Consider the following 26,650-nt stretch of genomic DNA (forward strand, 5'->3'; position numbering starts at 1 on the left):
ATTCAATGCGGATAATAACAGTTGCTCTGTGGAATCATATAGTGATGACATGATAGTATGATATCAGGATGAACAACACTGACGTATACATTGGTGATAACAATTTTAAAGTTTGACATGATCCAATGAACACCATTTTGATTTGACATTAGAATACCTAAAACATATTGTAACATATACTGTAGAGATAAAAAATATATAAAGACAACACTGATTTCACCCAAATTGTCCCAGCCCAGCAAAGTTTTGCAATACATATGCCTGTATTCCTGTCAATCCACCCTTTTTTAACGATTTCTTACATTCATTTCCAGGACAGGATGGAGAGCTTAGTGAGTCAGTTATGTTGCAGCATTACAGCATTTGACAGGACCCCAGGAAGTTCTTGTGCAACAACTGACATCAATTTTCAACACTCCCCTATTTTACAACAATGTTTCTGTTTAATTACTAAACACAGCAGGACGGAATAGGTTACCAAGAACATTACCATCTTCACCCTTTACATACATAAATTCTTGGGTTGGCAGTGTATTGTAAACACAGTATCTTACATTATGTGTGTCATGAAAGTTTAGTGCATAATATCTCCATCAATGAAGCTATGCTGTTTTCCACAGAAATGCTGTGGACAGACAATATCTGGTTTCTCATTGCCATGTTCAGGTCAGTGTTTCCTAGCAAATATGGTTTTACAGTGATCAATTATTTCAGACCACATTGGTCATGGTTTGTAACTGGTCATTTTGTGGTCTAACTTGGAAAATCTTGCAATACAGAACACGCACTGGAACAAAATTCTATTGGTCTTGAATATAATTAACAATCATGTAGAAAGGCCTGTTATCGTCTTTATAAAAACATATAAATTACTGTCCCTCTTAATCGTGCCTGTAAATTAAAATGACAGTGACACATTGGCTTGCTTAGCTGCACGTTTACATGTTGGCTTGTAGCAAGCCACAGGGTGGAGACAACAGTTTGTGGCAACATCAGTTTTGTTTAGACTATAATGAACTGGCTGCCCGTAGAAGCAGGCTAAAAATACAGCTGTGCTATCTTAATTACAAGGTTTGTGGCCTGATCACTGTGGATTTGGGAACTAGGACACTAAACCCCTATAAAGCTTTGCATGCAAGCTTTGTGAGGTCTAACAGTGTAAAGCTGGTTAATGATTAGTGACATGTCTGGCAAAGGGGGTAGGTACCACTGAAAAAATTTATTCTAATCAATAAATCCAAAAAATGTGCAACTTTGAACAAGATCCTCCAACTATAGGTAGACCTTGACCAATGTCTAAATAATGCAAATAGCTACCAGATCACCAGGTAACAAGATCTGGGTCTAGTCTGACCGATTTCACTGTGTGAGCAAAAAGAGTGAGTTTAAATCATTGGTTTATATCAAAAATACATTTCATATCAATGCTAGCATGTTCGGTTTAAATTAATTTAGTAAATTATGTCTTTACTGACCACCAGGTACAATTCCCGCCAGTACAGTAGTTCAGACTATGACTATTAATCAAAGAATGCTAGTACACTTAAACTGGACAAACATAGGCAGACACACAAGCAAAAAAAGAAGATTTAAATGTGAGGTTTGCTCCTTCTAAAATAAAGTACTATGTGACCATAAAATGACAGGCAGTGTAAAGCCTGTAAGGGGATTTAGTGACCTCAGAAACAGTCCCATTGATAGAATATTAAAAAAAATAAATAACCTAAATAACCTGATAGCTTCTTCAAAACTAGTTTAACTTAAGTCTAGTCAAGTATCATTAACATACTAAAAGGGGTGGGTCATCTATTGCAAATACATCAAAATATAGTGTTTTACTTTGATCACAGTGTCATCTGATACTGTACATGCATTTATAAAAGATTAAAACTGGCCTTGGAGAGGAACACTTGATGTAAAGAAGTTGGTGTTTTAGGATGTTTGGCTCTCTGGAGGTCAAAACATCTTTTTTTTTAAGCCGTAACCAAAAGATTTTTGATATGCTCAACCAGAAATGAACAAATTAAAATGACCAAAGGGAAGGACTTTAAAAATGATTTCATGTTGGCATGTGTGACAAAGACTTTGAGGGAAGTGTCATGTGACAGACACATAAATACTTAAAGGCCACATGATGCCCGCTTGCAGGCAGGCAGCACAGACATGCACTGCTCGGCTTGACTAACCACCTACTGCAGATAAGACAGACTTCTGTCTAATAGTCCTCTCTGACATCAAGTTTAAACAGGCAGAGGCACGTCTCTGACTACATGCATTTAAAAAAAAAAAAAAGAAAAAGAAAAGAAAAAAGGTGTAAATAAAGCCAAAATAAATACTAATTATAAAAAAATTTGTTGACCAGCACTTTCTATTTAAGTGCAGTTGTAGCAGAACTATCCATGTATCTTGATTTAATTAAGAGTCTTCTTATATTACAAAATTTCAGCCGTGGATCCATGGATGTCAGTCAGAGCCAAAATGATCCAACCCACCATCTGTAAACATTCTGCAAAGAAGCTTGCTAATAGTCTCAGCCTAGTGGAGCACTGAGAGTAGGAAATTGGCTGCAAATTAATCAGGCATATGAAGAGGCAAGGTATAGCATGTCATCGTGTGCTGTTCCCTAGAGTTCAGTATCCTGGACACAAGCTAACATGACGTGGGAGGGGAGGAGGCATAACAACAATGAGCTAATTGTCCAATTAGCTGCGTCAGCTGAATGGGAAAGAATCATGTCTTGCCTCTCAAACTATGGAAGAACGTGACACAACCATGTTGCACAATGTCGGGTTTAAGCTGCAAAAAGGTTGGAAAATTTGTCTCGAAGTAAGACCTGAAAATACTGGATTACAACTGGGCTGCATTTAGAGTTACTACATGAAGAGGATTTACCAAAAAATTAGATTTTTGATTGAAATGTACAATACTGGCACTGAGCCTGCAACAGAATGTGAATCAACTGCCTGAGGATGCACACATTCCAGCAACACAAGAAATGTGGGACTGCCTGAGAATGTGCAGTCAGGAGCCCAAATCTGTTTCACTTACCCAGTCATGTGACTGACAGCATGTAGAATTCAAGAGCTCTATGTACACCCAACTTACAGGGAAACATCATTTACACATCATGCACATGTTCACTTACACACTAACAAAAGGCAAAAACGTAGAGAAGTGTATACTTACTGACTTACACTTTATAATAATATACATACTGTATATATTGCATAGTAATGAACAGCAAAGATAAATCCTTCTCAACAATCACTTTGAGATAAGCCAGCATATATACAAAGCAGAGAAAATGTATGAAGCCTAAACACATAAGGCACCTCTCAGAGCAACACACAAGTAGAAGAAAGAAAGCCACTAACTGCACCATCAACACAGAGCAACAGCTACACCAGCTATACATTTCCAAAACCTCCAGCAAAGCAGAATGAAATCTGAAACGCATCTACCGACATAAAAGGGAGAAACAAACAATATCACTTTACAGCTAGAACTCAGGTTCATGTTGTTGATTATATTTGATAAAGCTTCACAACAAAATTCAATCTAATAATAAACTGATTATATAGAAAAGAGACCACCACCATCACAGCAAATAAAGATCGAAACAGCAACATGAACAAGAGCACAGTAAGGAAGTGCTAGAGGACGTCGATTGTCCAAAGTGAAGGTAAATATCACCTTTGTTTCAGTGTGAGAATATCCACTTTCCTCTGGTGTTTCAACATGATGATTTGTCTTGTGTCCCCCATTGTCTACACTGTCAGACATGTGTGCAATGTCACTGCATGCCACCACACCCTCACTCTGAATGCTCTCATCCTCCTGAACATCCTTGTCACTGTTTTCTGCATTTTCTTCAGCACTGTCAATATCAATGTCGTACAGCACTTCATCTCTGTCATCTCTTCCCCTACTGTTGTCTACACTCTCCTGTTTTACATCCTCACTCAAACTCTCCTCTGCTTTGTCAGCCTCCTCACAATCCATCTGAGGGTCCTTGGCTGAGGTCTTCCCCGATTCAGCCTCAAGACTAACTTCAGACATACCTGAAAACAGACAGATAGGAGGGTGTGAATAGGTCCTACCAAGCTAGCTGACTGTTTATAGTGCACTAATACAGTACAATATAGGAGTGCACCGCTGCCCTACCCCCAGTTTGCGCCTGTATGTGAATGTATTATCATTACATTCAAGTCATGTTGGCATTAGGTAAGCATTTTTTCTGAAAGAAAAATCCCTGACAATATTTGAAAAACACAAAAGGTTGTTTAATAACACTTACTGCTGTTTAGATGGTATTTCCAAACTCCTCAAATACTTTTCTATGATGAAAAAAATATTCCGCCACAGCTTGATATTTTTTTTACTTTTCCCACCAGTTGCAGCTCTATTTTCGAAGATGGTAGCTGGAAAAGACATATCTCCTTGCTCATTTTGTACAACACAAGAAAAATATAAAAGCATTATCGTGAATGAGTATAAATCGATGAAAATAACGTTATAAATGTCCTACAAATCAAGCAAAGAGACAGGTCATTTCCAGCTACCACCTTCGACGGGTTTTATTGCTTTGTAAAGCCTTTTGACTTGCTTTTGTATACGTTTGCGCTTTACAAATATTCTCGAACTGTTCTGTTAGCCACATCTGATGATCCAAAGCTTATCATCAATAAAATATATAAAAACATGTAAATTTCAGCAGTCACTTGAAACACTAAAGCAGTCCTTGTCTTGGATACAGATGAACAGATTTGAGCTAACTGCTGGCAAGGCAATGTTAAGGCGTGCATTTCCAGGTTTTCAGCTCCCTGCAGGAAAATATGACCCATTTACATCGTGATCACTGAGTTAGCTTTGGTACTTTTGTGACATTAAGCTAATGTTACATGGGAAACGACGTGGATGCGATTACTTCTCGACTTGATAGTCAAACATGACAGCTGTGGCAACAATGTTTGCTCTTCTTCTCTCTTGAACATCACACACCGGAACTGGCTTTTACGTTTCGCAAGGTTAGGTAAATTACCTGTTGCAGCACAGTCACGTGACTAGCGAGGGTGTCCAAAAGTGATAAAATACTAGTAGGGACACATCATATAATGTAATGTAGCTAATTGTTATGTTGCATGGTTACAGCTAAGCGGACATAATATATTTGGAAAGCAAGCATTCAACAAACCTTTCTGTACTTTTACCGCCCAGTCAGTTAGCTTAAAGCTGTCCACTAATTTGAGATTTGAGTTAACGTGAATGTATCAGAGCCGTTGACGTGTTGTTAGCTAACGTTAACGTAGCTAAATAGCATATAACGAACTTCTGAAAAACTTCAATAAAAGCTTTAGGTTAAATTGTTCGCGTTATTTTACTATTTCTCCAGACATGCAACTCAGCACCACAAGAGAATGGCGATGATGAAAACTTTAGTTAACATTACCTGTCTGCGGCCGTGGCTAACTATTTAGCTGTGAACTGTTAGCCGTTATAGTAGTTAGCGTTAATTCACTGAAATCCTTGGTGCCGTGTCGCACTGGACGTTTCTTTGAAAAGCAGTGCGCCTGCTGTTAATGCAAACTTTGCATAGATATACTACCAATTTATCATCGGTGGTCCTTGACTCTCCTCAAGCACACTAGTCTTGCTGTTTGAACCCCGGAAAGACTGATTCACTGTGCGGGCCCTCGGCTGTCATCAGAAGCAGACTACGTCATTTGCTGCCTGCGCTCTCCCCCTGCTGTTAAAATATGCAGTTTGCAGTTTGTGTCCAACGTCTAAAATAAGTTAATTTAATAACTTTAACGACTGGGTCAATATATTTAGACACTTTTTAGGTGAAACACGGCAATGAGCAGACTAATATACTGGTCAGGCATTCGTCGTTAATGTTTATCTCAGCTACAACTACAACTTTCTCCTTGTAACTAGCTACAATGTGATATTACACAACAAACTCAATTTCCCAGAAGCCCCTGGATGGGGTACGCACAGTTGCGTTGCAACGCAGGCTGAAGCCTGGTTGAGACAGTCCAGCTAGAGGCCATATTGGAATCTATGAAGTCGGCTTGCACTTTGATGGAACGGAGTGTCTGTCGTTTTGGGAGTCTCTAAATCGCTATCCCGGATTTATACACGAGTGATTGCGCCCGGCATTCCACTTGAGACCCTGCCAAGTCTGGACGGCAAGTTGTCTCGCTTCTTTTGTGGAAAAAATGAGTCCAACCGATGCTAAACGAGGGGCTAAACGCAGGAAGAACAAGCGGGGCGGTGGCAGTAGCTGCAGTGCTGTCTGCAATACCAGCGGTGGCAAGGCCGGGGTTGCCTCGGCCCTAGGCTGTGCGGGAACAGCAACACCTGCCTCTGTCGTAAGCTTTTTGACACCTGGCAGCACAGGCAACGGGAATATAGGGTCCATCATGGGCATAAACGGAGAGGTAAGAGTGTCACACAATGTGAACCGGTGGATGTCAAAACGGGGGCGACTAGCTAGCAGCATTATCAACGACACAAATCTGATTTGGGCCCGACACTGCTGCGAGGAAGGCAGCTAGCTAACTAACCTGTGCAACGTAGCTAGAAATTAACTGGCTTAATTGCCACTAATGCTGGTTGTTATGCTGTGTGGAATAACTTGGCAGCTAGCATGCCGTATAGCTATGTAGTTAAACTGGCCTTGTTATGTTGTAAGAAACTGCCGTAAACATTAGGCTACTTATGCCCTGGCCAAACGCTATGACTATCATCGTTAGCTTAAGTTAAGAGATCGTAGCTGAATCGACAACAATTTAGACACCACGAAGCATTATTTTGAGCTAATACACTCCAGGTAGGTGGGGATTACATTGGCCAAGCCAAGCTTATTCGGGAGTATTATTAGGTTCAACACAGTTGGCTCAAAGGCTGCTATTACACAGATAAACATTATTGCTAGCTAAGTTAATGCTAACAGTGAAGAGTACTAACAACTTCAACCCCGTCGGGCCTCGATGTGTTTTTACAAGCTGACCTTCCACTTTTCTTGCTTAAAAGGGTTTGTTTGGGTTTAACTTGGTTATATTTGCCAAACAAGCTAAACCATCAAAGTAACTTAAGTTATCTACGATAGCTTTGTTATACGCCTGAAGTTAGCACTTAAACAATAACTTACATTGACACCATAAGATGTTTGCTAGTTTCGGTTCAAAAGATAGTTTGTTAGCTTTTGGGATCACAAAAATCACAAATGTATTCTACAATTGTATAGTCGTTCTGCATGGCAGTGAAATGTGTCTTCTCTGTTTTTCTGTGTATATTTAATGTGTTGTTGGAACTATAAGGGACTCAAAGTCTTTAACTCAGCAAATGTGTGAATGTTTATGATACATGCACAAACAGCCAGCCTCCTAACAAATAAATAACCTCCTTCCTTGCATGTTGTGACCTCTATATCCAGACAAATCTTGCACATAATTTCATCATAAGAAAATTGAAGTGCCGCATGATAAAAGTGTCACAGAAGTGCTGCATGATAAAATGTTTAAAAATAGGATAAGTTGTGGTCACAGTGTTTGTATACTTATTGATTATACAGTAGTTTGTCTAATAAGGCGACAAGGCATTAATTTGCTGTAGCTTTAACACAGCTGTCCATCCACTATTAAGTTGCATGTAATTCTTGGGCCCAAATGATCTGTTATGAATGTTAGTCATTTTAACACAAATATGTTAAAAGAGCAGGCAAAACCTAAACTAGATACGTCTAGGGGAAAGTGGGGAAAATGTTTTATTGTTATTTGGGTGAACTGACTCTTAAATGTCCAAACATCAGTTATGGACATATTATGTGGATATATTAGTCTACCTGTCCTGCCTGGGCAGCCCTGACTGTATTGACTAACAATATTCTGCCTTGAATGTGCACGTAGCTCAGAAAATACAGATCTCTACTTCACCTCGTAAGGATTTGAAATGTGATGTTATAATTCACCTTTCTCACCAAGGCAACCAGCCATAGGTCGTTAACAAAATTATCAATCTCGACAACAGGCAATTCACTCTTATAGACTGTCTTAATATAAGTTTTACTAACTGTAATTAATCAAGCACATAAGTGGTAAGTGGTCAGTTCTATAAAAACATTGAGTTGTTTGTGTCCCTCAGGTCAAAGTGAACAACAGTGTTACACCACAGTTTACGGAAGGACCAGTTAATGCTGACTTCTCCGGAGTCCTTCAGGTAAATTTACATCAAGTGCTTCAGAAGTTCATCGAAGGCCACTGTAAGATTTTTCTTTCGAAGCCATGTCCCATTTGCCAAGCATAGTTTACACCTCGATGTCAAAAGTTTAGGCACACTAGAAGGGGAAAGCACACTGCAAGACGACTTAATTTGGTCATTATTTTATTTCGTTTACTCACAAAATTTCAAACATTTCTGGAGTATCACAACTGTCACAAATATCAAGCACATTAAATTCTGATGTGACTTGCTCCAAACACAGTTGTGCGCTCTGCAACAGCGTGACATCAAGATGCTCCAACATTTGTGTTCAGGCTACACATCTGGAACATGATTGGAGCCAGTCTCATCGTATTGTAACTGCCCGCCCTTAGTGATCAATTACAACAGTAATTTCAGTCTTGGCAGCACTTTTTTTTCTTTTTTCACAGCAGTGTTATAGTGCTGATATCTCAAATGCAGCTTTCTGTCAGCATTTAGCCATATTTTAAGTGACTGTCATCAAAAGATTTTCTTGAAGGGAAAATTTGGCCTAAACCAAACTTTATATTAAAATATATTACAATGATCTTGGGCAGTGAAATGAATATCTACAGGCATAGAAAATTATATCCAAATGAGTTTTATTTGAATGTATGCCTTCCTGCATACATTCAAATAGAAGTCTGATTGACAGTTCTTACAAAAGTATTAACATTACTGAACATGTTCAAATATATTGTCCTGTTGACATGTGCCATAGTAAGTAATCAATAGGGCCGTAACAGTGTTTTTTGTGTGTATTGTTCAGAACAAGACATTTTATTCAGCACACACAGTGAATCAAATAATCCACCCCATGCTTGTTCAAAATATCATGTGGCTGTTGACCTGTGCTACCTTATGTTTATGTCACCACACCTGGTTGTTTTTGTTGCGTTAAAAACACTGCTTGTGTTATGCTGATAAGAAATTACTCTAAATAGGTCAACCAAACAATATTGATTTGTTGTAATACATTGTAAGTAGAAATGTGTGGAACATTGTTGGGTACTGTATTTTTTGTTGTATCAAAAATGTATTTGATTCTGTACAATCATATTGTTTTGATCAAACCATTTTGGTAGTTTACCAAAATATACAGGCAAACAATTGGGGAAAACATTTTTTTTTTTTTGGGTATTACTGCTCAGCTCTTTAGTGTAGTCAGCAAATGCCACTGCTGGAGGAGTGGGTGAAGTTGAGTAACCCGGAGCACCGACAGATTCAGAGTCTCCTGGGAATAGTATATTTACTGGTACACCTATAAAATGTTGCTGAAGCAGATGCAAAGCAACGTTCTTTTTAAAATCCCAAAAGCCATTTTGCTCACTGATTAAACACGAACAGTAATCACACAGTAACAAATGCTAAATTGGCTGTGTACCTTACGGTATATTTCCTCTCTCTTCCTCCTCCTGCTAACATACTCACCACAGACACCATTCACGTTCGGCTTGAACCAGCGGGCTCCCTACACAGCCGGTGATCGTTGCCTCTTGTGCCGATGTGAGCGTAAAGATGGTGCCGTGCCTTCAGAGGCAGGGATCTCGGGCCAGAACGGTACGTCACAGCCCAACAAAACACCCAGCGCCATCCAGCTGCCTCTGTGGGTGTGCTCTGACTGCAGGCGCACAGTGGAGAAGGAGGACCGACACACTGCTCTGGAGCAGTCGTTGGGGGTAAGTCACCTGCGTATAAAGAGCTTTAAAATTGTGTTGAAGGATGTTGAATTAAAAAAATGAAATGCAAAAATTTGTGGCTGTAGTCAAAGGACTGTAAGTCCTCCGGTTCTTTGCAAGATTCCACTGTTTCCAAACCATATCTGTCTCAGCACCGATGCCATATATCTGCAGTTTAACTCACACAGCTGTGGGAAGTCTTTCAGTGGATGGTGTAGCGCTTGTGTTTCTTTGCCAGAAAAGCTAGAACAGATGGAGCAACCAGAAGCAACAGCTGTTGCTGTAAAAAAATGTTATAAAGGACACACTATCATTTAATATTTTGCTAGATAACATTATCTAGGTCAAAAATATGCAAATTCTGTCAAGTTTTTACTTTAAGCAAAGGACAATGCAGTGAATGAAATACTAGACTATATTCTATAAAGTCATACATGAAAATTAGATTTGTTCTTTTCAGTATGTCTCAGGGTTTTTTTTAACACATCAGAGCCTGACTGTAAATATCCTCTCAGGCCTAAGTTGTATAAATGCCATGATGTCTAAGACTAAAGCCTCTTCATATAAAGAGCTTCTTTATGTTAGACAGCCTGGCTATGTGCTCAGCTTGTGTCTTTGTAATGACAACACCAACTTAAAAGTGGAAAAATCTTGTGATTCAACACATTTTTTTCACTGGAATACAAAGTCACTTTTCTTCCTCTGGATTGTGTTTAAAAGGGTGTGATTATTGGTTGTAATTTATAAGGCTGTTAACTATAAACAACTCTTTACTATATGCTGAATTTAAAAAGGAGGGGACTCACTTTTGTTTTCTTTTATTGCAAATTGTTTGTTTCCATGTCTGGTTTGATTAAGAGTGAAACACGATGAGCTGGAAAATCAGTTATTTGTAATAGACTGTAAGCAATAGTTTCATATTCCACCATTCATTTTTAAGCAGAGCCTAAAGCTGCTTGTTATTACAGTTTCTGTATTCCTGCTGCCACTTTTCTGTGCTGTTTTAGCTTCATTTTGGGTGTGTGATCTTAGCCTCAAGTAAACTCTCGTCAATCAGAAATTATGTGTAGTCATCTCTTGTAACTACAATTATCGTTTTTGGCTCATTTCTTGTTTGCACATTGGTGACATGTTTATGAATTATGGGAAATTCCTGAATCATTACTCAACCATTGGATTAGGAAATTAAAACAGAAAATTAAAACACCAAACAGGACTAAATCTAATCTGTGTATGGTTCGTTCTTTGATTTTTCCGTTTCAAAACCAAATTGGAAAAACGATAAAACTACATTGGTTTTTTGTTCTTCTGTTTTTAAAAACAGAACTGAAAAATCAAGTTTTGTTTGTGTGATATTTACCTAACGCAGTTTGCCACAGCTAACAGCGGTCTCCACACTGCATTCGAGCTGGGCGTAAACATATACCTCAGACTGTATGTTTCACTTAAATGCTATATGTAAGTACAAATACATTAAAAACGATCATGACACAAATATAAGACCGACAACATGAACATTTGGACAATTTATTGACATTTGCAGTGTTTTGAACAGGCATTGACACAGTCACCTACACTGTCATTCCCTATAGTCCTCGCTTTAAACTAATTTGCAGGTTGGAGACCCCTGAATTTCTGTGTAGGAAAATTATGTAGAAGCTAGATTCAAAATAATATACATTAGTAACTTCTGGAAATGTTTTTATGAGGGATTTTTTATTTCCGCATTTAAAAAGACGAGACTTGAGATCGCCATCGCAACCACATCCTCATGCAGAGGAATATCACGAGTTAATTAAAATTCCAGTTAATCATTAATGTTTTTTACACCAGAGCTGGCATGTTGTCTATGTTAAGGATTTGATTTTTGTGGGTCTAAATGAGGCAAGGTAGAAAATGCAACAGTATTTCTAGAATATATTGTAAAGCTTATATTGTATGGCTACAATATATAATACCACAATTCAATCACATTTTAGATGCATTCAGGTTTTATTATTGTGAAGCGTTTAGAAATATGTCTCCTGTTGTTCCTCGATGTCTCCGTGGCATACTCATTCACATTCTCTTTATACATCCATGGGATTACTTGGGAAGGCATCAGCAGAAATCATACAGTTGTAGCCATCAGTGGTTAGACTCCAGCATGGGTTGTTTTGTTGTTTCTATGTGACCAGACAGCGAATGATGTTTTCGTGGTGAAGAGGTCTAATGTTTGCATGTATTTTTGTCTACACCAAAATTAATGTTCCAGCAAGCTGTTTTTATTGTAATGTCTCAAAAGACACCGGCAAATGAATGTGCCAGAGAAGCGAAGTAATTGGAATGTTTATTTCCTGGTTAGTCAACAAGGGGTCCTCAAAAGCCACGCCTATGACACATCTGACTCTTGGTTTTAAAATAGAAAAACTGTTTTTTTGTTTATCCGTTTTTCCGATTCGGTTTTGAAACGGAAAAATCAAAGAATGAACCACACACGGATTAAATCTGCATTAGAGCAGAATTTGTAAATTGAAGTACAATCACATAACACATATATTTGTACTGGTACACATATGTACAGCTTGTTGGGTGCAAGATTTCTTTACTACAAATGGCCTCAAAGACACACTGCCTTACTGATCCCATGATTCAAAGTTGTACTGCAAAGAATAAAATTGTATGCGCATTAGTTCAAAAATGCACCCTGCTGTATATCTTTACAAGTGCAAATGAATACTTAACACTAGTCAATGTAGTAAAACTCAAAACCTTCTACAGTACCTCAAGTAGTTATAACAGTTACATCGTCAAGCTGATTCATGTGTTATTTATCAGGCTTTAAACAAGGCTTGTCAGGTATGTCGGGGTTTTGAGTTTCCTCAGTTGTGGGTGCGGATGCCTTGGCCATGGCTGTTTGGCTAGGGTTTGGTTTCCTCCAATGTATTGTTCCATTGCATCCTCACAGCAGTGGCGTATGTATGCTGACTCACGATATCATGGCCCTGTAGTAAACAGAGCCAAACCACTAGAAAGCTTTTACTGTGAAGCGGCTGCAGAAAGTTTGCCTGAACAGATATATTACACTTAATTATAGCTCCATTAGCTTAGCAATGATTAGATCAGAAACCAGTGAGGCTCCTATCTTCGTCACAGAGGTTTGTTCTGACTGCATGAGCAACATCTGATTTAAGTAAGAAACATTTATCCCATGGCATTCCTGTTGTGCATGTATGGATACATGTTTGGCACCAACAAGTTCTTAAACAGATGGTTTGGCTGATCCCAGCTACTGTACCTGGACTTCTTTTGTTGTCAGCTCATAGCACGTCTTCTTTCTTGGCCTTGTAACTGCCACAGTGATAAAGGAGGCTGAGGCATAACAATGTCCAGACCTCTGCAAGCCACAGTTCTGGCTTTATAAAGATATTATTCTGTCTTGGCTCTTAAGACGTGGAAGTTGAAATTAGGGATGCCCCAATCACGTTTGTCGCCAATACCGATTGCCAATCGTCTATCAGCCATATTGGTCGATACACTGCCCTTTTTATAGCAACTGGTATAGCAGTATTAAAAAATCAAGTACTGGAATACTTTGAAAATAGCCCCTTTGAAATGAACCACATAACACTGTCTTATATTTTGACCAAAGTCAAAGTCATAATTGAATTGCTCAGAATCAGAAATTGCTCAGCATTTTATTTTTTAAATTCTAATGTGTCACTGGCTCTCCCTCTCCTTAATGAGCCTGTTACCGAAAACTAAATATGCCGGGGAAGTGTAAATTTTATCCAGCATGGCTGGAAATTTAGCGATTGGCTTTTGACTGCTCTGTTTTATACCGGCTGCTGACTCCTCTTAACCAGCTGGTACTGGCCGCAAGAGATCAACAACTGCTAGGCTAAAAACAAGGCTTACCTAGTCTGTTGTAGACCACATTTTGGCCTGACATCCATAAAAATGTTTGGTCTCAACTTGAACCGGAGCATCTGCAGATTAATTCCATATCCGATATGTTATGATCCACTACAGTTAGACACAATATGAATTCATTAGCTTCACCGCCATCTTGACTGGAATGGAGCTTGCTGTATGTCGCTGCTATGCGTCTGCACGGTCGCCCATAATGGAAAGGTCGCTATGTGTCTACGCGGTCGCCATCATATATTTTTACTATATATCTGCTAATAATGATCGGCGTCTGAACGGTCTGGGCATCCCTAGTTGAAATAAAGTAAAATACTCCTAAATACAGATAGTTGATCCACATTCACTTTATTTTTTACTTACTGTGCATTCCTGTTGACATTCCCAATGTGTGCAATGTGTCATATGATGTGCCGTTGCAGCAAAACATGATAAACATCATCAACATCAAAATTTGTAATTGATAAGTTTCTTTATATCTTTGCTCACTTGCATCTTGAAAAATAATTCTATATCTTCGTCTGCTGTTTTTCATATTTCTCACAGAGCCAGGACTTCCTTTTGCACATGCCTGTGGGTAATGGAAACCTGGGCCAGGAGGCAGCCACAGGGGACAGACTGACCACTGCTGTGCCTACGCTACCCATGCTCCCTGCCCCGGATCTCACCGCACCAATGCCTGCTGATACAGTGTGCAGCTGTGAAGCCTGCAATGAGAGACGGTCAGTTCAGAGTGATTACCATCGAAGTAAATTTAATTTCAAATGTATTTGTTTTAAAGTTGATGTAGTCTTTATGAATTCATGTTCTGAATTACAGTGAGAGCTCTGCTGAGTCAGAGAGGGAGTCACAGCAGCTGCAGAACCACTGGTCGGAGGTTCGCTACCTGGTGCGCTGCATCTACCGTCAGACAGGAACACCACTAGCAGATGACCATGACCAGCCCCTGGAGAGAGACAAGGAGGGCATGAAGGAGCTGGTCGATAGGTATAACTACTTTGTCTTATTTTTCTTTTATAGGATATTTGTCCACTAGGGGTCTCTAGTGAACTGCAAAAGCCTCTGTGGATACAGGAAAAAAGCCTCAGTAAATTCAATCAGACGCCTGAGAGCCTTTGAAAGCAATGATGTCAACAAGCTAAAACTACTGCCTTCTCTACTGTAATCGGTCAGGTTAAAAGCCCCATAAAATGGCATCTTTATTTCCTTGATATGATGTATTTCCTGTTAGCTGTGCCGTGACTCACTGATGGAACAATTTAAACTGTAGACCAAGGAGAGATCAAGGAGAGAAAGCTTGCTTTATCTAGTAGGGACGTCAACAGGAGGCATTTCCTAAAGTTTTTTTTGGTTGGAGTTTTCATTTATGCCAACTTGTCCAGTCTCAATTTCTTAGCATTTTTAAGGTTAAATGCTTTATTTCCCTCCTGTAGACTCTGTGAGAAGGACCCCTACCAGCTATATCAACGATTGGAGCAGCAGGCTCGTGAATACGTCTTGGAAATGAAGGTGCGGCTACTGAAGCACCTATCTACAGGTCCCAAGACTACAGGACCAGCGGGGACCGTGGCTGCAGCCCATGGTCCTCCTCAGGCCTACCAGTTTATTTCCCTGCTGCTGGAGGAGTACAGCGCCCTTTGTCAAGCTGCACGCACCATCAGCAGCTTCCTGCTCACCCTGGTCAGTTTACCTTTTGTGTAGCCAGAGCCACATATATATTGTGTTAGCTGTCCTGCAGGTGCCATCAAAGGTAATTTATAGCCTATCTTACTGTATTTGCTTCAACTATGATTCTAACCGTTTTTTCTCAGGAGAATGAGCACCTCCAGAAATTCCAGGTGACGTGGGAGCTGCACAACAAGCACCTTTTTGAGAATCTAGTGTTCTCTGAACCGATCTTGCACAGCAGTTTACCTGCACTGGTTGCGCAGCTGAAGTAAGATTTAGTTTTACTAGTTTAAAGAAAGATATGCTGAGTTACTCATCCCCCTTTATCACTTAATCAGTTACTTTAGACCCTAATTAGACCAATGTTCCACCTCAATGTTTTAAAAGTTCAGAAATTATAAGTTTCAAATGGACTGTTGCCCATAATGAACACGAAATCTACAAATCTCTTCCTCACATACAGCAAGTGTCTTTAATGACATTCTGCATCCTTTTTTAGACATGGCACAGCCTCCCATGATTCATACAATGAAGATATGTACAGGTCCTTGTTAGAAAGCTACCAGCAGCTGCAGCGGGAGATGGCTTCGGTGGCTGCTGAATGGCAGGAGTGTGAGAAGAGGATTGATGACTATGTAGATGAACAGGTATACACATCTAAGACAAAACATAAACACATTTGAAGATAACAGTACTTTTATAGAAAGGTGGTACTTGGTGAAGATGCAGTAATTAAAGCTGTAAGTATGTCTCTTTTGCAGCTGCTTTTTAAGGTGGATGGTCAGAGTCTCACCAACCAAAGAACAGAGCCACATAAGTCCTTGATTAGCAAAAATGTAAGAGACTTGAAACACAGTCACATTTTTATCTTATCTTCAAACTGTAATTTCTTTAATTTATGGAAGTTCATGTTCTTCTCGTTATCTGCCCATTTCCAGACTTTGAAGACTAAGCAGCGAATGCTGAAGGAGGACTGGGAGTTCTTTAAGCAGAGAAGATTTATAGAAGAACAGGTACACAACGAGAATATGAAGCCATTATGGCAGATTAAAATGTGCTTTTCTGTGCTTCAGAGCAGTTTTTTTTTTATTTCGTTGTCTTTTATAGTTGCCTAACAGTAAGAAGTCCTCCGACGGAGAAAACAACTTCACAGACACTATGAGAATGCTCTCATCTCGTCTGAGTATTCCAGACTGCCCAAACTGCAATTATCGTAGAAGGTGAGTTTCCAGGATTCACTGGTATGTCATTTTCTGGCCTGGGATGATATTGCTTTCAATGTAGTACATTTAAAACATACTTGAAACTGCCTTTACTTACAAATAAAAGAAAATGTTCTCTTATTTACATTTTAATCTATTAACAGGTTTGTTATGATCTTCTCATGTCAAATGTTTTGCGGTTTATGAAAGATTTAATACCCCAACTTTGAGTTGTCAGGGAATTGATCCCTCCCTAAATATTATGCTCACGTAATCAGTGAGCTTAAGTGTCACATTAACATTTTGAATTTGCTGTTGATGTATGGTTGCATCTGTAATTCTTATTAAATTTTTTATCCAAGGTAAGGCCACTATGAGCTCAACTTTTAACTCTGTCCCCTTTATCCCCAATAGGTGGGGTTTGGCAGTAATTCATTATTATGTTCTCTCCATATAATTGTATTATTACAAAAATCTCATTTTGAGATATGGCTCTCAATATCTGTCATTAAACATGAGATCTTAAATACATGACAATATGTATTTGTTGAACAAAATCTAAAAAAATCATTTGACTCTAGGGGATGAACATGAGTTTAACTTCTTACTTTTTACTTCATAACAAATCAATGTTGAGATAATGCTCTGATATGAATTTAGTCCGTATCGCCCACCCCTACCAACAGGTGCACATGTGATGACTGTAGTCTCTCCCACATCCTGACATGTGGCATCATGGACTCTCCCATCGCTGAGGACCTCCACATCAAGCTGCCCCTGCAAGGGGAACCTACCCGCAACTACCTGGCAGAGGTGCACCCTCCCAGCCTCTCTTCCGGCAGTTCAGCATCTGGCTCCAACTCCAGTTCTCCCATCACCGTTCAGCAGCATCCAAGGCTCATTCTGCCTGAAGGGGATACCAACACGTTGTAAGTCTGCCAGTCACAATCCCATCAAAGGGTTGTTAATGCTTTCTAACAAAACTTTCAGGCACGGTTTAGTATTGTATATATTGGATGATCATAATTGCACACTTATTCCTATAAACATTCAGTAATTTCCCCCTTTTTCACTTCCCCTAACCTGATTACTAATTTCTCTCTTCTTCTAGTATTAGTGATGATGACGAAGTGCCTCCGTTGTCCAGTAAGTTCGGGGACATCTACCCTATGAGTGGTTATGAGGATAACAGTGTTGTGACCGCTGCTGTGAACGGCCTCCATAATGACATCAATGGGGAAGGTGAAAATGTGGCACTAAAGGCAGGGGTGAGTTCTGTACCTTGGTATGTTACTTCAAAAAATGCCCAAGATTAGTTGTGAATTTCCCTGCAGAGTTTCTGGATGATGAATCTAATGTTCATTATGAGTGGATTAACGGTAGTTCGGGAAATGTTTTGTGTACTGTTCCTCGCCTATTTCCTAATTGAGTCTTCTTTGTTCAACACATTTCTGTTTCAGTCTCCTCACATTAACAGCAGCAGCAGTTCATCAGAGGGTGACGAGGAGGAAGCTGATGGTGAGGTTGGTGGAGAGCCCCGAGGGCAACAGGAGCAGCTTTCCTCAGGAAAGACCAACAGTCCTCCACCTTCTTACAACCACCAACAGGTGTTAATAAGCTTTCTTTGTCATAATTGCTTGGAGATGTAGTGAATGAACCTATTGCACATACACAATTATTACTTTTAAGTATGTTCCTGTAATTCCTAAAAAGCATGACAACAATCACAGCATTTCACGTGATTCTATTTCATAGCAGTGGAGACAAAGGACATTTTGGTGTAGGGATAATTTCGAAAGTAGCCCCTATTTGGACTGAGTATCAAACCTCAATACTTTGTACTGGACTTGGTACTATGGATACATTTTGGTCAGTACCAGAAAGAGTGCTTGTATCAAATGCTTGCTCAGAATCGTACTCTTCTTTACTTACTCTTTTACAAATTTTAGACTGTTCTTTATTTAGGCAAAGTTCTGATGCTGCTTGTGTTTAACTACTTAACTGCTGAGAAGTTTGGCTTCTTTTGTTTGGCAGAAAAACATGTCTATATTCAGTCCTACTGAAACTCGGTCATCATACTGGTAGTAGTATTGAAAAATTTCACACAATGGCTTGCCCTAGTCCCCATTTCATATCCTTGACCATAGGGAGACAACTAATGATCATTTTCATTACTGATTCATATTTTGTTGTTATAAGAGTAGTGATTTCTAATTTTCCAGAGTCCAAGGTGATGTCTTCAGTTGTTGTGTTTTGTCCACAGTCGAAACCCCCAAACTATTCCATTTACAATTATATAAAACGGAGAAAAGCAGCAAATCTCCACATTTTAAGAAGCTGGAACAAGATTATTTTTGGCATTTTTGCTTGAAAAAAGACTGAAATGATTAATTATCAAAATTATTGCTGATTAATTTCTGTCAATCAACTAATTGTTTCAGCTCTACTTAACCTATAAGTCAATAATAATTTTAATAACATATAAGGGCAGAACAGAGGAACACGTGCTCGAGAATAAAAGTATTTTATTTATTTTGAATTTGTTACCACTCTCAGGTAGAACAGGTCCAGCATGCCTGCGAGTGCCACGTGTGCAGCCAGGACCCCAGCGCCTCCACTCTGGGCCCCCCCACATGCCTGCCCCCTAGTCGGCTCCACGCTGCACCTCCTCCCCCTGTTGGACACCAGTTCTTCACAGACAGCAAGACTCCTCCTGCTCACCCTGCCCTCCACCTCTACCCCCACATCCACGGCCACCTGCCCCTACACAACTTCTCCCGTCCCCTACTGCACCCTACACTCTACCCCCCCAGTCCTCCTCTCACACACAACAAGGTGAGGATAATTTGTGAGCCCACTCATCCATAAGACTAGTCACAAATTATTTTCTTCCTGATTATTTCTTTTTACAGTGTGTAAAATTATAGCTATGAGAGTCTCTTTAAGGGAAAATTGATTCATTTCCTTATCACTGGGGATTTTTAAGGTTCCAGGAACAATACTGAGCTTAGTTGTATTCTAGTTTCACAGAAATTTGAAATGTCTGCCACAAGGGGTCAGACTACACCCAATCGGGGAGAATTCAAAAGCAATCCAAAACTGAATTGTACTCCAGCTCAAATCAGTTCATCTCATAATCTCAAACTAATGACATGATTTGTTTTCTAACTTCTTTCATTTTTTCCATAAGCCTGTGCCCCCAAACCCTACATCAAACCACTCAGCGGCCAAGCAGCCGGCCTTCAGCCCGTCGTTACCAGAGCATGTTTACCAGAACTGCTTTGGCGGTGCAGGTGGAGCAGGTGACTGGAACAGCTCACTGCAGTGCCTCTCGCTTAAGTTTGAGAACCTGTGGGATGCTGCTGTGATGAAGAGCTGGAATCCGTCTGTGCTGTTGCCTGAGTCCCTGCCAGGTGAGCCACTCGGGCACAGTAGAATTGACCATCAATTAAAAAAATCTCAGCAAGTCAGAGACAGTTAAAATCATGACTTGTCTCGCATTTATTTATTTATCAACAGGTGACATGCTTGGACCACCCCTCGCTGATGTGCCCCTCCCTCCAACATCATCTATCAGCCCCCAAGGGGAACACCCCTCACTGCCCACCCCTCTACCCCCTTCCTCCTCCACTTCCTCATCATTGTCATCATCTTCATCATCGTCATCGTCGTCATCATGCTCCTCTTCAGAAGCCAAAGAGCAGAAGAAGAGCGGCGCCAAGAAGAAGTGTCTCTACAATTTCCAGGATGCCTTCATGGAGACCAACCGAGTGGTGATGGCCACCTCCGCCTCCACGTCCTCTGTGTCCTGCACTGCCACCACTGTCCAGTCAAGTAATAACCCACCCATCCACCTAGCATCTAAAAGACCCAACTCTTTAGGTAATATAGGAGGTAGAAGCAGTGGTTAGGTTTGTATTAATGATGGGGCTTTTTTATGATTAAATTATGGGCCACTTAGAAAATCATCACACCTAGAGAGTTATTACAGGTGTGTGACATCCATTGTTAAACCCATCAAGGAAAATGTTTTGCTTTTTAACTTTCCAAGTGAGTTGTAAAATTGGATTCTCACTCACTGGGAGAAGGACATGATGCTTGCTATTCATTAATCACTTCTCTTCAGCAAGACAAGCATTTGATTTCTCTGTTATAATAGTTTTTAAGTAATTAAGTATTAACCACCTGGGAGCCTAAAATTCAGGCCTCTGGGTGGGTGTTTCTCATGGTATTGGTTGACTGATATTTGAAGGCCAGCATTGTAAGAAGAGATGTCAACTTCTGTGGTGTGTTACTGACTGGAGCATGTCATAAACCCTTGTAGCCTATGTTGATACAAGACTTTTTCCCCCTTTTACATCATTAAACATTTTCTAGTTAGCCTGGCAAGCTGGAAAGCTAGACTAAATACCCAGCTTGCTAATGTTAATGGATCACTATTGTGCTGTAACACTAATGTAGGGGTGCTATCACTGCAGAAAAATAAATAAAACATACATTTCTTCTTTTTGGGAATTGACCAAATAAATACACAAGTCAAAACAAACATCAAGGATATATTTATATTAAATAAGATAGATTTTATATTAGATTAAAGTACAATCAATTTTAATTTCAGTTCAACTTTAAGTAAATCTTTTTCTTAAAGAAATTAGATGTCTTTGGGGTAACTTGGTCCATTGTATGAAAGCGCTGTGAATAACTGCATGTTTTAAAGAGTTGGTTTTGGGACAAAGAAGAACTAAACAATGCTCTCATCCAATATATATCTGTCTTCTCTAGACGATGTATTTCACAGTCTAGGTAAAGAGGACCATAGGCAACCCGCTCCAGCCACCACTAGAAATGGCCCTACAGGACTGACCTCCCTCCCTCCGCTCTCGGGCCCCACCCTACCCCCAGCACCCACCACACACCTTCCCACAATGGGATCGCAGCCCTTTCCAAAGATGGCCGCTCCAGCCCCAGACTTCATGGAGGCCCACCAGGGTTTGTGCCTCCCGCCTGCAGAGCCTCCAGCCTCCTCAGCAGACGGTCCTATCAGTGCCCCACCGAGTGTCTGCAGGTAAGACCACTACCATATCCTATAGGCTCATGAAGATGGACACCCATTAATGAAATGTAATATCAATGACTGAGACTGATTGTTTGGAAAGGCGATTTAGTTGTGTGTGATGATGGGGGGAAGTATCTGTAGGGACCAATTTTAAGTGTCATTCTTTTCAGTGATCCCGACTGTGAAGGCCATCGGTGTGAAGGGAATGGGGCATATGAGCACCAGCCGTACGATGGAGAGGAGAGTCAGGACGAGGACAGCTGCTCCGAGCATAGCTCCTCCACCTCCACTTCCACCAACCAGAAAGAAGGAAAGTACTGTGACTGCTGCTACTGCGAGTTCTTTGGGCATGGCGGGGTAAGACACACATTTATTACTCACCTCAACTTCACATGTTTTTTGTCGGATGCAAATTACAAGAACTTATTTAACATTCAGTTTATTTTGGGTTCAAATTTAGATGTAACAAATTGATTTTAAATAGACATTTGGTTTTGATCCCCTGTACATAATATAAAACAAAACGGAACTATGGCATTTACAGTCTAGGGAATCATAGTTTATTAGCTTAATGTAAGTGACTGAATTTATTCATAGTAACCTTATTGATTGGATAATTTTCTGTTTTATTCTCAGCCTCCAGCTGCTCCTACCAGTCGAAACTATGCAGAGATGCGGGAGAAGCTGCGCTTGCGTCTGACAAAACGTAAGGAGGAGCAGCCTAAACGTGAGGAGCAGCAACCAATAATAGAACGAGATGGAGGGGTGGAGGACCACAGGCGGGTGGAGGACCTGTTGCAGTTCATTAACAGTGCCGACAGTAAACCTGCCTCCAGTTCTAAGGCAGCCAAACGGGCCAGGCATAAACAAAAGAAGGTAACTGTCCCTCCCAGTCAGCTCAGAAAACCCTAAAATTGTCACAATAACCTCCAGTGTATATCCATCCAGTCTAAACCACATATAACTACAGTAACTCTGCTAGTACTACTGCTCACGTCCTTTTGTCATTAACTAGGTTTTTTTTTCAGTTAAAGCTGTCATAATACTGAAAGTGTATGTCTCTGTGTGCTTCAGATGGAGGAGAAGGCCCGTCTGGAGGCAGAGGCCCGTGAAAGGGAGGAGCAACAGGTGTTGGAAGAGCAGCAACGGCGACAGCGGCAGGAAGAGGAAGAGGCAGCGCTTCAAAAGGAACTGCTCCGGCTGCAGGAGCTGCAGCAACATCGTGCTGCCAAGAAGAAAAAGAAAGAGAAAGCAAAGGAAAACACTGCTCCCCCTCAAAACAACCCACAGCCCCTCAAACAGACAGCTCAGAACGTCCTAGATAACCTACAGAATGGAAAGTCACAGCTGCTTCAAACTCTCATCCGCCTCCCTGACCAGAAGGAACCCAGATTTGACCCCGTACCCCGGCCCAACACACTGCATAGCCCAAGACACACCAGTGAAAAGGGGTTTTCTACTGAGACCAACATTCACAGCTGTCCAGCCACCCTCCACAATGGCACTTCTACATCTCAGCTTGAGGTCAACAATAAACCTAAGGCCAAGCAGTCTGCTAAATTGGCCATTTGTGAAGCTGCTGTAAAGAAAGCCCCAGAGTTACCCAAGAGCTCAGATGTGACAGCAAAGCTAGCTAATGGCACCACACCCACCACTACAACAGACACCAAAGCAACACGAATCAGGTCTGCTGAGGCCCTGGCTCCTCTCCCAACCACTGAACCAAGGAGGGAGGATAGGAGTAATAACAGAAGCACCAGTGGAAAAAGGCAGCAACAACAGCAATCATTGACCCAAATAAAGGAAGAGAGGAGAAGTCCACCTGTGTCAAACCCTTCCCCGTCTCCCCCTCCAGCCTCCCAGTCTGAGCAGACCCAGCAGAATGGCAAACATCCCAGTGCAGAATCCCCACAGCCCAAAGGCAAGACCAAGAAGAACAAGAAGAAGAAGGGGGACAAGATGAACAGCTCAATAGGTTGGTATTATGATTCATAATTACATTTTGAAGGTTCAGGTGAGTGTTAACCATAAAACAGTATATGTCCAGTAATTCTGTCTTAATTTCACTCCTGACCAGCTTTACTGCTGAAATAAGTGGTGTGGCTCCACAGAAATTATGCTAGGTGAGGGAAATACGAACTGTGTTCTCAACAGAGCACTCTGACCAGGGACAGCCTGATCTATTTCCTCACTTGTCTCTTAGGTTTTCTGTGCTATAACCACGGCATCAAAGCGTGATTAGTGAATGCGTTCACTGTGCAGATTGCTGCTGTCATTTACGTCTCACTGCCATGAGCAGGTAGTATGGGGAGTTGCTTATTGTAGCTTTACTTTATGTCACAAATATTGGTGTTGTACTTGTGCTCTTATGGCCCTGTGTTCTGACAGTGTGGCTGTACAAAAGCCTTTTCCACTGACAGAGTGCCAGTGGTGAAACTGGCCAACCCTGAAACATGCATGACCTCACTCTGGCCCTTAAACCTGCTGAACTAGAACCAAGAAATGGGTAGGCTAGGTTATAGATAACATTTTCAACAATGTGGTATAGAATCTGAATATCCTTTCAATAACCTTTCTAAATGTATTTAGGTAAACTTCAAAAATTTTAAACCCACTATGTTTTCAAACAGCTGAAAAAAATCTCTGCACATCTGAATGTATGATGGGTGCGTTGGGAGCAGCACAACTTGAATAAAAGTGGAAAAACTGCTATACCAGCAGTAAGACAGTCTGCAGGCGTTTTTTGTTCAAAGCCACTTTGTGTAGAATTTCCAACTTTCCAATTGCCACTCAGTGGTAGTATTAAAGATGCGAGACCGACATGCGTATTTAAGTTCCTCTCAGATGAATTTCATAGTACACGTACAAAATACATATTTGAAATGGCGCAAATATCATGCATGTATGTTATTTTGTTTTAGATGATGTATTCTTGCCCAAAGACATCGACCTGGATAGTACTGAAATGGATGAAACGGAGAGGGAGGTGGAATATTTCAAAAGGTATGTCTATTAAAGTAACTAACTATGTCAAATACTGATGAGATATTTCTGAAATCTTTTCTTAGTATCAATCTTACCGGTACCCTGTGGAGGTTTTGACCACTAGTGGCGCTATGGAGTAATGTTTTCACAAGTGGGCCCCCGTTTTGTTTGCATGCATGTACATGAAAATGCATGTGCACAAACAGTTTCCACAGTTCTACGCTAGACACGTAAACACGCGTCAGTGGGCCAGCAAAGGCAATAAGAAGACGACTGCTAGCAAACACATGGATGTAAACAATTTAGTTTTTAAAATCATCAAAATTGTCTTTACTTCCAAATTTAAAAAAAAAATAATAATAATCTTTTATAGGGAAGGAAATGCATTCAACACGTTTATCAGGCCTCATTTATACACAAAATGTGTTCTGGCAAGAAACCTTGAATGTAAACAGAACTGTTTGTTTACATAAAAACTCCATAGGTTAGCTTAACATTTAAAATGAAATGGAGATAGTATTGCTCTCCAGAAGGTTCACTTTTTTGTTTCTTTTTCTGCAGGTTTTGCTTGGATTCTGCCCGGCAGACCCGCCAACGACTTTCCATCAACTGGTCAAACTTTAGTTTGAAGAAAGCCACGTTTGCTGCACATTGAGGGTGTTAGTGAGTGACTGTCAGGACACAATCAGTACCTTAACAGCTATACCAACCCACACGTTTTACCCCCCACCCATCCCTTTACCCTCCACTCAGCTGTTGTCCTCCCAGAACTTCTCTCCTGCTGTGCCCAAATCACACCCACGCTGCCTTGCTTTGTTCTTGTCACTGTGTGGTTCCAACACAGACCCATCTGGACTGATCCACTTGCAGAGCTAAAATGAAATGAAATGACACAAAAAGAATCACAAAATGCTACTTTACATCTGATTAATTTTCCTTGCGTGCTTGTGTGCTTTTAGTCTGAGTTGGGCATTTCTCTTGACTGAAAAAGCCATGGTCTGAAATTAAAAATATATATAATTTCTTATATTGGCTTATCTGTAGTCAAAAGATGCTTACTATGTCTGGATGGTTTCCTTCCAAAAAAAGAGACAAAGGAAAACTACAAAAAAATGAGAAATGTATTGAATTAAAAGCTGTATTTGAGATATTGTGGCTTACTATCCCATTGTTTCCCGTTCCTAGCACGGCATCTCATCCACATGATTGACAAGGGAATGGGCTTGGTCAGCTGGTCTCCACCCCCGCCCTCCCACCCCCCACCCCCATTTCACAGAAAGGAGGAAAGCGTAATACTTGACAATGTTCTTTTTTGGTTTTTAAGTACTGTTTAACAAACTGTTGAGTAAAAGTGTACCAGTTACAGTTTTTGTTTTCTTTTTTTTTTTGACCTGTAGCCAGCTTGTATCAGAATACTTTCAGAATGAAATTGAAAAAGAACAATACTCACACTATCAATCTGTTATAGAGTGTATATTGTATTAACACTGAAGCCAAACTGGCTACTTTTAACATATTGTTAAGTAATATTAAATCTTGTCTTTCTTTTTTGAAAGATGGAATACAGTAGTATGGCAGGATTATGTGTCTTGTGTCAAATTTTATTTCCTACATGCAGTAGAAATTGCCAATAAAAAGGGCATGGACACTTAAAACTATTCACACGTATGGAAATAGTATTGGGGGAAAAAGCTTATTTGCTCGGAGAGTTAGATACCACTCTCAAATCCATCCTTTAAATATAAGCCTACAGCTAGTAGCCAGTTAGCACAAAGACTAGTTTTTACACATCCGTCTTTTGTACAGATTAAACAAACAAGATATAGCGTGTTGATGAGTGAGCTGTAGAGGTGCTGGTAAACAGATTTTTTTTTTATTTTTACCGTTTGACTGAGCTAGGCTAACAG

The 26,650-nt window shown here is 40.3% G+C and overlaps 2 protein-coding genes across 13 annotated transcripts in view; one reads left to right on the plus strand and one right to left on the minus strand.

Moving 5' to 3' along the window:
- The window catches only part of arfip1 (ADP-ribosylation factor interacting protein 1 (arfaptin 1)), a 14,604-nt gene extending 8,866 nt beyond the window's left edge, over positions 1-5,738 (minus strand). Inside the window, exons 1-3 of one of the 10 annotated variants that reach the window (XM_044191645.1) lie at positions 5,450-5,734; positions 4,298-4,421; positions 3,694-4,061 (exon numbers count right to left, since the gene is read on the minus strand). In XM_044191645.1, the coding sequence (XP_044047580.1) occupies positions 3,694-4,059 (366 nt within the window). In that variant the 5' untranslated portion in view covers positions 4,060-4,061; positions 4,298-4,421; positions 5,450-5,734. Of the gene's footprint in view, positions 2,260-3,693; positions 4,062-4,297; positions 4,422-5,194 lie in introns of those variants that run through there. The other 9 variants (XM_044191639.1, XM_044191644.1, XM_044191642.1 and 6 more) reach the window with 9 other exon arrangements.
- Positions 5,739-6,016: 278 nt separating this feature from the next.
- Positions 6,017-26,323, plus strand: fam193a (family with sequence similarity 193 member A). 3 transcript variants are annotated; one of them, XM_044191636.1, is made up of 23 exons: positions 6,018-6,443; positions 8,149-8,223; positions 9,684-9,926; positions 14,379-14,554; positions 14,652-14,819; positions 15,266-15,512; positions 15,644-15,768; positions 16,000-16,147; positions 16,262-16,336; positions 16,439-16,513; positions 16,608-16,720; positions 17,389-17,631; positions 17,814-17,970; positions 18,163-18,309; positions 19,259-19,537; positions 19,893-20,115; positions 20,222-20,584; positions 21,485-21,767; positions 21,929-22,115; positions 22,395-22,634; positions 22,833-23,733; positions 24,680-24,761; positions 25,305-26,323. In XM_044191636.1, exons 1-23 carry the CDS (start codon positions 6,222-6,224, stop codon positions 25,396-25,398), a joined length of 4,866 nt encoding a protein of 1,621 aa, XP_044047571.1. In that variant the 5' UTR covers positions 6,018-6,221; the 3' UTR covers positions 25,399-26,323. The 3 variants fall into 3 exon arrangements, with proteins under 3 accessions (XP_044047573.1, XP_044047571.1, XP_044047572.1); XM_044191637.1 differs by having other exon boundaries at positions 20,222-20,536; XM_044191638.1 differs by lacking the exon at positions 8,149-8,223 and having other exon boundaries at positions 6,017-6,443.
- The last annotated feature ends 327 nt before the right edge of the window (positions 26,324-26,650 follow it).

Source organism: Siniperca chuatsi, linkage group LG3 (assembly GCF_020085105.1).
Source record: "Siniperca chuatsi isolate FFG_IHB_CAS linkage group LG3, ASM2008510v1, whole genome shotgun sequence".
NCBI lineage: Eukaryota > Metazoa > Chordata > Actinopteri > Centrarchiformes > Sinipercidae > Siniperca > Siniperca chuatsi.